At 40.7% G+C, this 13,203-nt stretch overlaps 1 protein-coding gene across 1 annotated transcript in view; it reads left to right on the top strand.

The window, feature by feature from the left end:
• Nucleotides 1–1,539, top strand: part of WIF1 (WNT inhibitory factor 1) — a 69,151-nt gene extending 67,612 nt beyond the window's left edge. The window contains exon 10 of the mRNA XM_059186235.1: nucleotides 659–1,539. Coding sequence (XP_059042218.1) covers nucleotides 659–780 — 122 coding nt within the window. The 3' untranslated portion in view covers nucleotides 781–1,539. The remainder of the gene's footprint in view (nucleotides 1–658) is intronic.
• The last annotated feature ends 11,664 nt before the right edge of the window (nucleotides 1,540–13,203 follow it).

Raw genomic sequence — 13,203 nt, 5'->3', positions numbered from 1 at the left:
GGAGGTCTGAAGCTATGGAACTTAGTATTACGGTCCACTTACAACTAAGCTGGAAATGGATAGATGCCCACCATGACTGAAACTGACAAATCCCCATGGATAAGGAGTCTGTTCAAATCATAACCCTTCTCTAAAATGCAGGGTGGAGGTCCTTAGTTCTTGCAAAATTCCCATTTTGTGTAAGTGCAGTCGCCACACTTGATTGTGCGATCACTATGAAGAGATGAAGAGTGGGGAGTGTTCCAGAGCAATATAATCGAGGCTGGATTTGCAATGCAGTGAAAATGATCAGATCCTCTGCAGGAACATCCCTGCTTTGGGGACCTCAGTGCCAGATCCTTACCAGACCTTGGGTGGAGAAAATCCTTCATTCGACCCCATCCATCCAAACTTTGCATCAAGAGTTTCTGCATAGCCAAAATCTATAGGGAGTCAGAGCTTTGATGGAAGCCAGATTTGATGGCATTCCTAAAATAGGTTCCTTTTTTAGCAGAGACCTTGAACCTGTAACATCTCTTCATTCAGGTGGCTTTTTGTGGTGGCTGTGGTCTACTCTGGGTTGAAAAGGGAAAATGGATTTCATTTGAATGGTTAGTAATGAATCTGAAGAGCCTGTTTTTGTAGTTTCTTTTCTTTTAAGCTGTGAATAATTTTACAGGGTACGGAGCCCGCCTCATGCATGCCCTGAGGCCAGCAGGCACCCGGCTGGGGCAGCACACGCCTTCACTTAAAAAGGCTGAGGAGCGGCAGGATCCACCTGAATCCAATTACATCTGGTGAACTCCGACATCTGAAACGTTTTAAGTTACACTAAGTTCATAGCCTTTGTTAACCTTTCATGTGTTGAATGTTCAAATAATGTTCATTACAGTTAAGAATACTGGCCTGAATTTTATTAGCTTCATTATAAATCACTGAGCTGATATTTACTCTTCCTTTTAAGTTTTCTAAGTATGTCTGTAGCGGGATGGTATAGATTTCTTGTTTCAGTGCTTTGGGACAGATTAGATGTTATGTCAGTTGATCAGGTTAAAATTGTGTCTTTTCAGTTGTGTAGCTGGCGAATAATTTCCAAAATTACAATGTACTCATGGTGTCGAGGGCCTGGGGAACACTGGACATGGAACAGAAATGCATAAATCAAGGGTTTGGATGGAGCAGTTAACCGTGTTGAAGTTACAACATTTCTAATTTTACTGTCATGGGTTTAGACATTTGTCACATTTTTAAAGTTCCTCTTGTTCTTAAACTCTCAATACACCATATTTTGACCAAATTTTGACCTTACCATGATTCCAGAGAATTCAGTATTGAAAGAAAGAGAAAGAAAGAAAGAAAGAAAGAGAGAGAGAGAGAGAGAGAACATGGTGGCAGTGGCATTTAACAATATAATATATTGTAAACAAAATAAAATAGGGACTATAACGTATGGACTTTTGGCATTGGCTTGAAGCAATATAATATATTGTAAAAACACAGCTCTTACATAACGAATATTTTATACTGTTTGTATAAAATAAAGGTGCTGCTTTAGTTTTCTGAGGGTTGTATGGAGTGGTCTGTGCATGTGCAATCTTATGGAAATAAAGTCCGTGTCAATGAGTTGCAGTGAGTGGAAATAAAGTTGGTTACGAAGGAAACTCTGCAGAATCATAAAAAACAGAAGAGATTCTATTCTCTGACCCAGTCGGGCTCCCCAGGCCCACCTGTCCCTCCCAGCCCTCTCCTCCAGCTACACTCTGAGCCCTGCCCGAGACCTTCCCATGTTTGTCAGCTCTCATTTAGTTGGCATTGGTTTTTAGACGTTGTCTCTTCACTAGAATGTGTTAAATAACCCTTCAGAGGGAGACTTTCTAAGACTTTCTTAAAGTGTCAGAATGTTGCAAATGACAAGAGCTACCATTTATGAAAAACCTATTGGTTCCCAAGAACATGATAGTGTGTTATCTTACAATCAGTTGAGGCAGGTATCATTTTGTCCTTTTACATATAAGAAAACTGAGGTAGGAAGATACATAGCAATTTATCCAAGATCACACTCAAGTGGGATGGGTTTGAATTCATGTCACCTGATTCTGGAGAATTGGCACAAGGTGGTTCCCCCTCCTTTTTTCTCAGCAAATGCAGTAGAACACAAAACTCTACAAATCCCAAGCAGGTACTGTCCAATATATTTTAGTCTCCTCATCCTGCCAAGGAAATGTGGACTTTATGTTATAGACAATCCAAAGCCTATATGTTCTTCTTTTGCTGGGCAGTGGCCTAACGACTTGTGTGGTCCAGGAATGTGACGTGTCATGGGAAGTGATCAAGGGAAAAGCTGGACGCAGAGTGAACATGTCTTTTCATGGTGCAGGGCCACGGCAGTCTTCCTCCTCTAACTAGCCAGAGCCTAGAGTGCCAGCTTCTGTTCACACAGACTTGGAGGAGCAGGCCAAGAGCCAAGAAGCTCACAATGGGAATCCCAGTATGAAAAACAACTGATTTAAGACTTTGAAGTAAAAATCCAGATGCTTGATAATGAGGGTTTAAGACGGTGACAGAAAGTTAAGTTTGGGGCTAGGATGCTACTACTAATAGCTAATACTTACACAGTACTTAGTTTATTCCAAGCACTTTTTACCTCGTGGATGAGTAATAAAATGGCGGGGAAGTTAGACTGAAGGCAGTGTGACAAACCACGATAGTCTACATGGGTCATCTCCAAACCATTCTGACTCCAAACCAATCGTATTTCATTAGAAATTTCTGAGCACATACTCCTACATGTGACTATTATTTATTTACATATTTAACCGGTATGCTTTTAAAAAACCAGATATGTTGAAGAGATAAAAATATAAGTAGAAGCTCTAGCATTTTCTCCATTTATCCAGAAGATAGTTTTATGCACACCCGGGGGTACACACGCATAGGAGAACTCAGGCTAAGAGGAGTGAGAGGAAGCTGAAATGGCTTTAGAATCAGAGTCTGCAGTCAAGAAGGATTTCAATCATAAGCAAGGGACTGGGTCACTGGGTGAATGCAGGGTTCTAGAGAGGAATCCAAATGGTGATGTAAGTGACTAAGGAGGAAGAAGTATGGGCAGTGGTGAGGGTTTCCAGAGATGCTGAGTTTGGTACTGAATATATTGAGCTTAATGTGCCTTTGGGACATCTTGGTGGAAATGTCTGATAGGCACTAGAAGTACTGTTATTAGGATGTTAGTCTGATAATTTGTTGATTATCAGTTTTACTATAAGTGAATAGTACTAATTCTATATTGAATTGCTTTTAATATAAATATACATAATGGCTTTATCTGGTGAAGTGCAATACAATTCACTTGTGTTTTATTGTGTCTTTATTTTGTTTTAAAGATTTTATTGACTTATTTGAAAGAGAGAGAGAGAGAGAATGCATGAGCAAGGGTTGGGAGGGCAGAGGGAGAGGGAGAAGGAGTCTCCCTCCAGAGTAGAGAGCCTGATGCAGTGGCTCCAAGCAGGGCCTGATCCCAGGACCCTGACATCATGACCTAAGCTGAATGTATACACTTAATGACTGAGCACCCATTTGCTGCTTTTCTGTGTCTATGTTTATTTGTTATAACAGGGTATAGCCTTTAGTTTATTTATTTACTTATTTATTTGGCAAATTGATCTCCTTCCCCTGTGTGCATTATGAATCTTCATCCAAAATACGCCCTCTGGTTACTTTGTCAGGTTGTGTAGAATCACAACAAATACCAATGATATGGGATATGAAATAATTGCTGTTACTCTTCTGAAGTAACCACAAAAGAGAAGAAGGGAGAGGAAGAAGAAGAGAAGGAAGAGAAAGAGGAGGAGGGGTGATTTCAGCTCAGGTCATGATCTCAGGGTCATGAGACTGAGCCCTGCATTGGACTCTGGGCTGAGCCTGGAGCCTGCTTGGGATTTTCTCTCCCTCTCCCTCGCTCCTCCCCCCACCTCCTCTGAAAGACAGGAGATTATTTATATAAAATACCTCTAAACAATACTTTAAAAGTTAAAAGAGTGAGGAGTTAAGGTGGTCTGAGAAGATGTACACAGTCTGGCAAGATAAAATTGGGCCCTGCTCCAGCCGCCTCCAGGAGGAAATTGGGGCTGGTTATGAGTCCCAAAACCGTAAACACAAAAACTAACTAGTTGCTCAGGATAAGTTAAGCTACATAAGACACTTATATTAGGGCTGAATTAGGATAGGAAGGTCTGTAGGAAAACTGCTTTAAAGCCAATGGTCTTTAAAATATCTCTTCCATATGTGGGGTGCCTGGGTGGCTCAGTTGGTTAAGCAGCTGCCTTCAGCTCCGGTCATGATCCCAGAGTCCTGAGATCAAGCCCTGCTCAGTGGGGAAACTGCTTCTCCCTCTTCCACTGCCCTGTTTGTATTCCCTCTCTCATTGTCTCTCTCTCTGTCAAATATAAAAATAAAATTAAAAATAAAAAAAGAAAATATCTTTTAAAAGAAAAACCTTTACCACATTTATTTACAAGGAGCTGCTTAAAGAGGTTTTAAAAAAAAAAAAAAAAGGGTTCCTGACAGGGTTCAGCTTCTCATCCAGTATCCCAGGCAGTTTGTCTCCGGTCCTAAAATTCCATGCCCCACCCAGCAAACAAAACTCTCCAGTTCAATCCAGCCAAGATGCTCAGAGGGAAGTTTACAGAGTGTACTGTTTACTTGATCATGCTCCTGGAAATTCTTAGCTCCTCCCCAAGTGGCTTCTCAGAGTATTCCCTGCAACCATATATAGTACCCCTCCTAAAAGAAACTTTGGTAACAAGATTTTTTTTCCCATCTCATTCCCTGTCCAGTGACCCTTAGAATACAATTCTAGCTTGCTGGGCTTGGCAACGCCCCCAGAAGAGCTAGCCCTTCCACCAAAACCGAAAGTGGGGAGCAATGTCTCCTGTGGGTTCTCACAAGGAGGTCAGAGGGTCACGCATGACACATGACTCAGTCATATAGACTGAGTAGCCACAGGTAGAACTATTTCTTTCCATGCTCTTCAAGAAGGCACAAATCATCACAGTAAAGTGCAGTTTCATAACAGCATTTCTACCAAAGTAAGGGAAGAAGAGAGAACACAGTGAGGTGAGCAATTTTTAAATTAGTTAAATGAGAAACATGGCCATTTCAGAAGAATTTCCTGAGGCAATAAAAAGGAAAGAAAAGGAGAGAAAACAAAGGGCTATCCAAAGACAGGGGTTTCATCATCATAATTTTTAGGCAGTTTATGCAAGTGGTGCAAATATAACAGTTTCATAAGCCTATTGAATAAATGTCCTCCAGATGGCTCAACATAAAAAAAATAGAAACAATCTACAGGAAACGGATATCATAAAACAGTATTCAGGTGTTCAGTAAGACTTTTTTAAAAATTCTAATATAAACTCCAGTGGAAATTGATTTTGCACCTATTTACTGGTTTATTGTTAATAAGAATCTAGAAATTACACATGAAAAATAGTTTTTATTAAGCTTTGGTATTACAAAGCTTTTCCTAGGTAACACAATTCCCTTTCTGATCATGTTTGGCTGGCACAGCTGTTGGAATTACCTGGCATTTCTCCAAAGTCCAGACAAAGAGAATGCCACTCTGAGATGACAAATAATCCATATGATGCACAGGAGGACCACTGAAAGTTGACTCACAACAGAGTGAGTATCAGCTTCCCACTCCATTGACCATGACACTGAGCATGGTCTTGAGGCTGAGTCAGGGGCTATAGGCGGGAGAGAGAAGAGCAAGAGGAAAGTGGAGAGCCTTTGTCATCAATAATCCACACAGAGACTAGCTGTCTCATTAGAGGGGCCCAATGCAAGATGAAAATATGGGGCCCCTTGTTCAAAAAGCATTAAGAATATCACCATGATGACCACAGGGCATTAAGCCTGGGATCTTTCTCCAAGCAAGGGCCCTGTGCAACAGCACAGTTCACACATCCATGAAGCTGGCCCTGACCAGGTGCAAGTTCTTAGGTCCGTGGACAAGGAAGTCTAGCTAAAATGCAAAACATCTTCCTCTCCTAAGGCACTGGCCAGATAAGCTCTTCCGTGCCTGTTCCTCTCTCAACTTCAAAACCCAAGCCTTGAGAGTGGAAGACTCATTCACCATCAGACCAGTTAAGTCAGTAACCATTTACTGCCTCACTACTGCATTCATACCACAAACACAAAAATAGGGAAGAAAATATGGGGCAAATTATACTTCAGTCTAGTCAAGTTCTTTGAACCTCATTTCCCAGTTAGGAAAGATTTGTAGCTTGCAGTTAGAGCTCACAAGGGAAAGATATTTTTCAGAATTTTGTGAACCATCTCCTTTAACCAAAACGATAATCTTGGGTTTTTCCAAGTTATAACTGCTGTTCTTTATTAGAAGACCGAAGGCAGAAATCTGGCTGGAATTGGGATCGAAAGCTTTGTTTTAGAAATGAAGTTCATCTCCTCCCAGGGAGGCTTGATTTGGTGAAGAGCCTTCTGACACTCTCCAGAAACCCCAAAGACAAATATCCCGAAAAGCCCTCACTTCAAGGAAACACCCAAAACTAATTTGTGATGATTTTCTACTTTGTAAAGATGGGTATTTGCTCCTCTTTAAGCCTAAAACACTCTGGGAAGGAGCCGAAGCGAAGTTCTGGGCCCCTAGTCCATTGGGTGTCATGTTGATTAATGAATCCTCGGCTTGTGTCACAAGAGCTAAACTCCCAAGTAACCTACTGGAGTTTTAAAGCTACTCTGCTCTTCAGTCATGTGGACATTCTGCCCTGGCTTGTTTTAGATTACGTACTACCTGGTTTCTAAACTGAACCCAGACTGGAAAGGCAGCAGAGGAATAAACCGAGATGAGCCTTAAGGCTCCAGTCATCCTGGCTTCACATTTAAGTCAGCCTTGAAATGATAATGTGGACATAGGTAATTCCATGACAACTTGTCTCCGTGTAAGTGGCTACAAATGAGCTAAAGGAAATTACTAGCAGTTGTGCCTTCAGAAGAAGAAAAAAGCAGGACCTTTGAAACAAAGCATCAGGTTGAAATTGAAGCAAGTTCTAGCTTCCCTGGCCTCTCACCCAGCGTCCGCGTCTATGTGGGCATCCTGTGGAAGTGCTTTACTGAGAGTTGTTACAGAATGGAGTTCTCACAGAAGAACCAAGAAGGTGGCTTTCTGGTGATGAACCTTGGCCAAACACAGAAGCAGCATTCCAAAGTTTTTAGAGAAGCTTTCTGGGGAAATTTTGGTTCACGGCGTCTCTGTCAGTGGGTTATGAGTTCAAAGGAGAAACTGAGGCCAGGGTTTCCTGAAGATCACAAACCAATTTATTAATGCTAACAATAACCCAGTGTGGGGGTTCCAAAATTGTTCTCAGTTGTTCAAGAAGTTAACGTGACATATGTGAAAACAAGATTCTGAGGCCAGGTAAGTCTCTGAGATGGGGGAGTTCCAGGAAATCAGGGAGTTGTCTTTCTAGTATCACTGCTCAGAGCCTTTACCACATTAGCCTGCCTCGTGCATTTCCAAGAGCGGATGAATATGTAGCCTTCCCCAAACTTACTTGATCAGAGAGAGCTTTCTTCCCTAAAGCATTTCCTAGGGAATAAAATTTTACACAGCACACTTTGTGGTGCACAGTCCCAGAATAGATAGTATTGAGTCTGAAGTTGAGCACTTACTATGTTCTTTTATTTTCTTCAGAATTTTTAATGTTATTCTATTTGGAGCTAATTCAAGGAAAACTAAAACTTAAAACTTACAATGCAAAGAACTTCCAGGTTAACTTGTAAATCAGCTGGTTTTATGTAATTTGTGTATTTTTACCCTGTGTATTCCAGAATAAATTGATCTGTTAGATTGCAGCTTCACTCATTTAAAGGAGTATTAGAAAAATATTTCGGTTATGGTTAAAAGTCCTTTAAAACTTCAGATAAAAGTTTACAACTCTGGGGCACCTGGGTGGCTCAGTGGGTTAAAGCCTCTGCCTTCGGCTTAGGTCATGATCCCACGGTCTTGGGATCAAGCCACGCATCGGGCTCTCTGCTCGGCAAGAAGCCTGCCTCCCCCTTTCTCTGTGCCTGCCTTCTGCCTACTTGTGATTTCTGTCTGTCAAATAAATAAATAAAATCTTTTAAAAAATTAAAAAATAAAAATAAATTTAAGAAAAAGTATACAACTTCATGGGATTAGTTTCACCAACAAAGGATAAAGGGATCATTATAATAAATTAATTTTCTAGTTACTTGAGCAACATCCCACACAAGGGGAGCCCGTGTGAACTACCTAGCTAAAGCACTTCTTCAAGTCACATGCTTTTGGGCTGTGTTTATGGTGATTCATAAATTCTTGATCTCCATGTCTTCTTAAATATTACTCAACTTTAAATCAGAGGTAGAGATGTCAGGCAGAGAACAAAAGGTCACTGTCTAAAGACTAACAGGGAGCAAGGCGCACCAGGAAGAATAGCAGGCTGGAACGGAGAGACCCAAGCTTCAACTCTGCCACTGGCTGACTGGTATCTCCTACCCAAGATCCCTAAAATGATGCGAAAGCTAGATGTTGCCCTCCTCATCCCCTTCTGGGCCTTTCCTTTACTCCTACCACTTGGCTCCCGAGCCCAAACTGCTTTGAATGCATCAGACATTCTGATAAAGAGATGGAGAAACCATCATGTCCTCCGTTTTGCTACCAATTCAGTGCTGTTCTTGGGTGCCCAGGCTCTTAAATTTGGGTCTCTTCTAACAATAATTAGTCATCCCTGGGGATAGGAGAGGATCCTGGGTCAGTGCTAGGGCTTTTGTAGGGTAATGAAGAAAAATGCCTAATTTCAGCATGTATAGAGCTCAAGTAGTCAAAATAATAGTGGGAGCAGTAGAAATCGGCTAACACTTATATACTATCTGCTGTGTGCTGGGCTGTGTCCCAAGTTCCTTATATACATTAATTTAAATAAGCTGTAGTCAGTTTATACCAGCTCATGAGAAGGTGTTGGTTGTTAAATTTTTGGAAATTTATGAGCCAGGTGTTAAACACAGTCATGATGAAATAATTAAATAAATTATTTTTAAAAACAAGGTTAACAAATGTTCAAAATTAATCTCTTCCTGATTATTTTACTACATTTTACTATTATATACATTTTTGAGGTTATTTCAAGCCATCGTAACTGTGTTAGAGGAAATATTATGTCCTGGTACGTTACTGTGCATCTCTTTCCAACCCCATATTCAGTGATGCTACTTTGATGGCTTCAAGTTGTCCCTGGAAGGAGCATTTACAACAGAGATTAGCAAATGTTACACATCAAGAGAGGTGGTTGTCAGGGCACCTGGGTGGCTCAGTCATTAAGTGTCTGCCTTGGGCTCAGGTCATGATCCCAGAGTGCTGGGATCAAGACCCGCATGGCGCTCCCTACTCACTGAGAAGTCTGCTTCCCCCTCTCCTACTCCCCCTCCTTGTGTTCGCTCTCTCATTTTCTCTATCTCTCTGTGTCAAATAAATAAATAAAATCTTAACAAAGAGAGAAATGTTGTTAAACCTTTACTGTTTAATCCTTACAAAAAGGTTACAAGGTTTGTACAATTATTATTTCCATTATTTGAATAAGGGATCCCATGCACAAAAAAGGCTAAGGGACATGCCCAGAGCCACACAACTGACTAGCGGCCAAGCCAGTACTTGAACACAGGCAATCTGGTTCCAAAATCTACTCTGTGATTATGGGCAGTAACATTGGTTTGGGTACAAGAGAAAATAAAATACATCCAAAAATGGCTGATATGTAATTCCTTCCCAGATGGAAAGAAAAACATGGTCACATAGAATAAGGGCGGTCAAGTAGAGCTCCTAAAACGTCAGTGGTTGAAAATGAACGACTGAATGAGTCTGTGAATGCACTTTATTCATAAAAAGGTTTACTCAAAAGGAATTGGAAACCTCTCTACCTTCTGGATCCAGGCGTATGTTTATGACCCCCCCCCCCCCAATATGCCGTGTTTGGGCTTCTACTCTTGCTCTATTTAGCCACCATTTTAAGCAATCGTATTAGTTTCCTGTGGCTGCTGTAACAAATTATCATAAATTTCACGGCTTAATAGAAATTTATTCTCATAGCTCCAGAGGCCAGAAGTCCAAACTCAGTGTCACCAAGTGGAAATGAGGTGTTGTCAGGCCAGGTCTGTTGTCAGACACTTTATGGAAGCTCTCGGGAAGAGTTTCTTTTTTTGCCTCTTCCAGATTTTGGTAGCTGTCAGCATTCCTTGGCTTGTGGCCACTTCTCTCTCTTCTGTGCATTCACATAGTCTTCTCCTCTGGGTATCTGCATGCAATCTTCCTCTCTACTTTTAATGGTACTTGTGACACCATTTAGGACCCACCTGCTTATTCCAGGATGAGCTCCTCCTCTCAAGAGGAGCTCCTCCTAACCTCTTTTGCCATATAAGGCCATATTCACAGGTTCCAGAGATTATGACATGGATAATATCTTCAGAGCCACCACTCAGCCCACTACCACCATTATCATTAATGACCACAACCCTATTCTATGCTGACAGTTGGAGTTACAAGGGGCTACAAGCAGGATTGCTGTCTGCAAAAAGTCTACAGTTTACAGAGAAAGAACTCATACAAAGAAGTCAATCGCATGGAATGTAAAATCAGGCACTAATGCAGAAACACTTTGGCAGTTTCTTAAATAGCTAGGTATTCTTACCATAGGATGCAGCAATTCCGTTCCTCTGTATATACCCAAGAGAAAGCCTATGTCCACACAAAGACTTACACATGAATTTCAGAGCAGCACTATTCTTATTAGCCAAAAAGTGGAAACAGCCAAAGTCCACCAACTAGTGAATGACAAATACAGGATGGTATAACCAAAGAATGGAAAACTATCCAACCATAAAAAGGAATGAAATACTGATACACACTACAACACAGAGGAAGTTCATGCTAAGTGAAAGAAGCCAGATTCAAAAGATCACATTTTATATGACTCCATTTACACAAAATATCCAGGAAAGGAAAATCTATAGAGGTAGAAAGCAGACTAGTAGTTGTCTGAGCCTGGCGGTGGGGTGGGGGAAGCAAAGATTCCCTGAGGATAAACATCACTGGATAATGCAACTGTTTCAAAACCAGATTTTGGTGATGGTTGCACAACTCAGCAAACTCACTAAAAATCATTGAATTATATGCTTAAAATCAGTGACTTTCAAACTATGCATATAGTAAAATTATTTTTTAAGTAAATAATAGCACAAGACTACATATGCTAAAGGTAAAGTGAATGATGGAAAGGTTGAGAATTCTACTGATAGAGCAAATCATCAGACAAAGCATGATCTCGGGCTCGCAGATCATGGAGAAGACCTGCCCAGGATTGCCATGGGAAAGGTTGGGTTTGAGTCCAGCCTCTGAAGTCCACAGTGCCATCCTCTTCTCTACCTCTTTCATGGACCTCCTGCTCACCCTGCCTTGGCCTGGTGCCTAAAGGCACCAGGGTCTTGTGGCCCAATGGACTTCCTGAGCCTTAGTTTGGCCCAAGATGGGTAGCCTCAAAACATGTCAACCCCCCCCCCCCACTCCTTCCACACACATAGCTCTGAGCTAAGCTTGCTGGGACCTCCTCCCTCAGAAGAAAGGTGTTCTGGGAGACAATCACACTGGAACCTCCCAAAACAGAATGATGATCCATGTCCCTTTGGGTCCATCCCATAATATTTCCTATGGGCTTTCTCTCAAAAAGGTTGACAGGAAGCTCCAGGCTTCTGATGAACCATTCACATTGTTGCAAACATTCCTTAAAAATGGTGATTTTCCATATATTTGGAAATCAACCAGGCACTTAACTGAGAAAGAAATTTTTCTTTCACAAAACTGGTGATTGGTGATTATTGGTGATTTTATATCTATATCTCTATCTATATTATATCTATATCTATATCTATATCTATATCTATATCTGAAAGACCTTAGGACAGACTTCAGAAATTAGATATCTACTGTCAAACTGCAGTATGACAGGATTTTACAGATTAATCTTGGTTCTCAAGTCCCATGTTATAAATGTGTGATGGCTATCACTTGGGGAAATACAGTTTGTAACATATACTCTGATGATAATATCTCCAGGACCCCAAAGATGACAGTTAACTACTTCATCAGGTGGATGAGGGGATAGCATCCAGTGTCCAAGGACCCACATAAACAAGATAGAACCCAAGAAATGATGATCATGGGTATTATCACTCTTTAAATAAAAAGAAAAAAAAAGAGGAAAAGGACATATGCAATAATCATTTGAAAGGTAAATGAAATTTTACCCAAAATATCATCATTCAATCAATCCAATACAATGGAAGTGTTGGAAAAAATGTGAAGCCACAAAATCCACAGGAATGACCATCCACTGTTGGTGGGAATATACACTGACACTACCAAGTTGGAAAGGGATTTCACATTATCTTGAAAAGTTGAACCTACCCAGCCTCTAAGACGCAGCAATTCCATTCCCTAGGGAGACTTTGTATAATTCTTCAGGAATCATGAGCAAGAATGTTTGTAGCAACGAAAAGAAATTAAAGGCATCCAAATCAGCAGAGAAGAAGTCAAATTATCACTCTTTGCAGATGGTATGATACTTTATGTGGAAAACCCAAAAGACTCCACTCCAGATCTGCTAGAATTTGTACAGGAATTCAGTAAAGTGTCAGGATAGCAAACCAATGCACAGAAATCAGTTGCATTTCTATACACCAACAACAAGACAGAAGAAAGAGAAATTAAGGATTCAATCCCATTTACAATTGCACCCAAAACCAGAAGATACCTAGGAATAAACCTAACCAAAGAGACAAAGAACCTGTACTCAGAAAACTATAAAGTACTCATGAAAGAAATTGAGGAAGACACAAAGAAATGGAAAAATGTTCCATGCTCCTGGATTGGAAGAATAAATATTGTGAAAATGTCTATGCTACCTAAAGCAATCTACACGTTTTGTGCAATCCCTTTCAAAATCTCATCCATTTTTTTCAAAGAAATGGAACAAATAATCCTAAAATTTATATGGAACCAGAAAAGACCTCAAATAGCCAGAGGAATGTTGAAAAAGAAAGCCAAAGTGGGTGGCAACACAAATCCAGACTTCAAGCTCTATTATAAAGCTGTCATCATCAAGACAGTATGGTACTGGCACAAAAAAAAGACAAGAT

Source organism: Mustela lutreola, chromosome 8 (genome assembly GCF_030435805.1).
Source record: "Mustela lutreola isolate mMusLut2 chromosome 8, mMusLut2.pri, whole genome shotgun sequence".
In the NCBI taxonomy this organism is placed as follows: domain Eukaryota; kingdom Metazoa; phylum Chordata; class Mammalia; order Carnivora; family Mustelidae; genus Mustela; species Mustela lutreola.
This window is presented reverse-complemented; position numbering and strand designations above follow the sequence as displayed.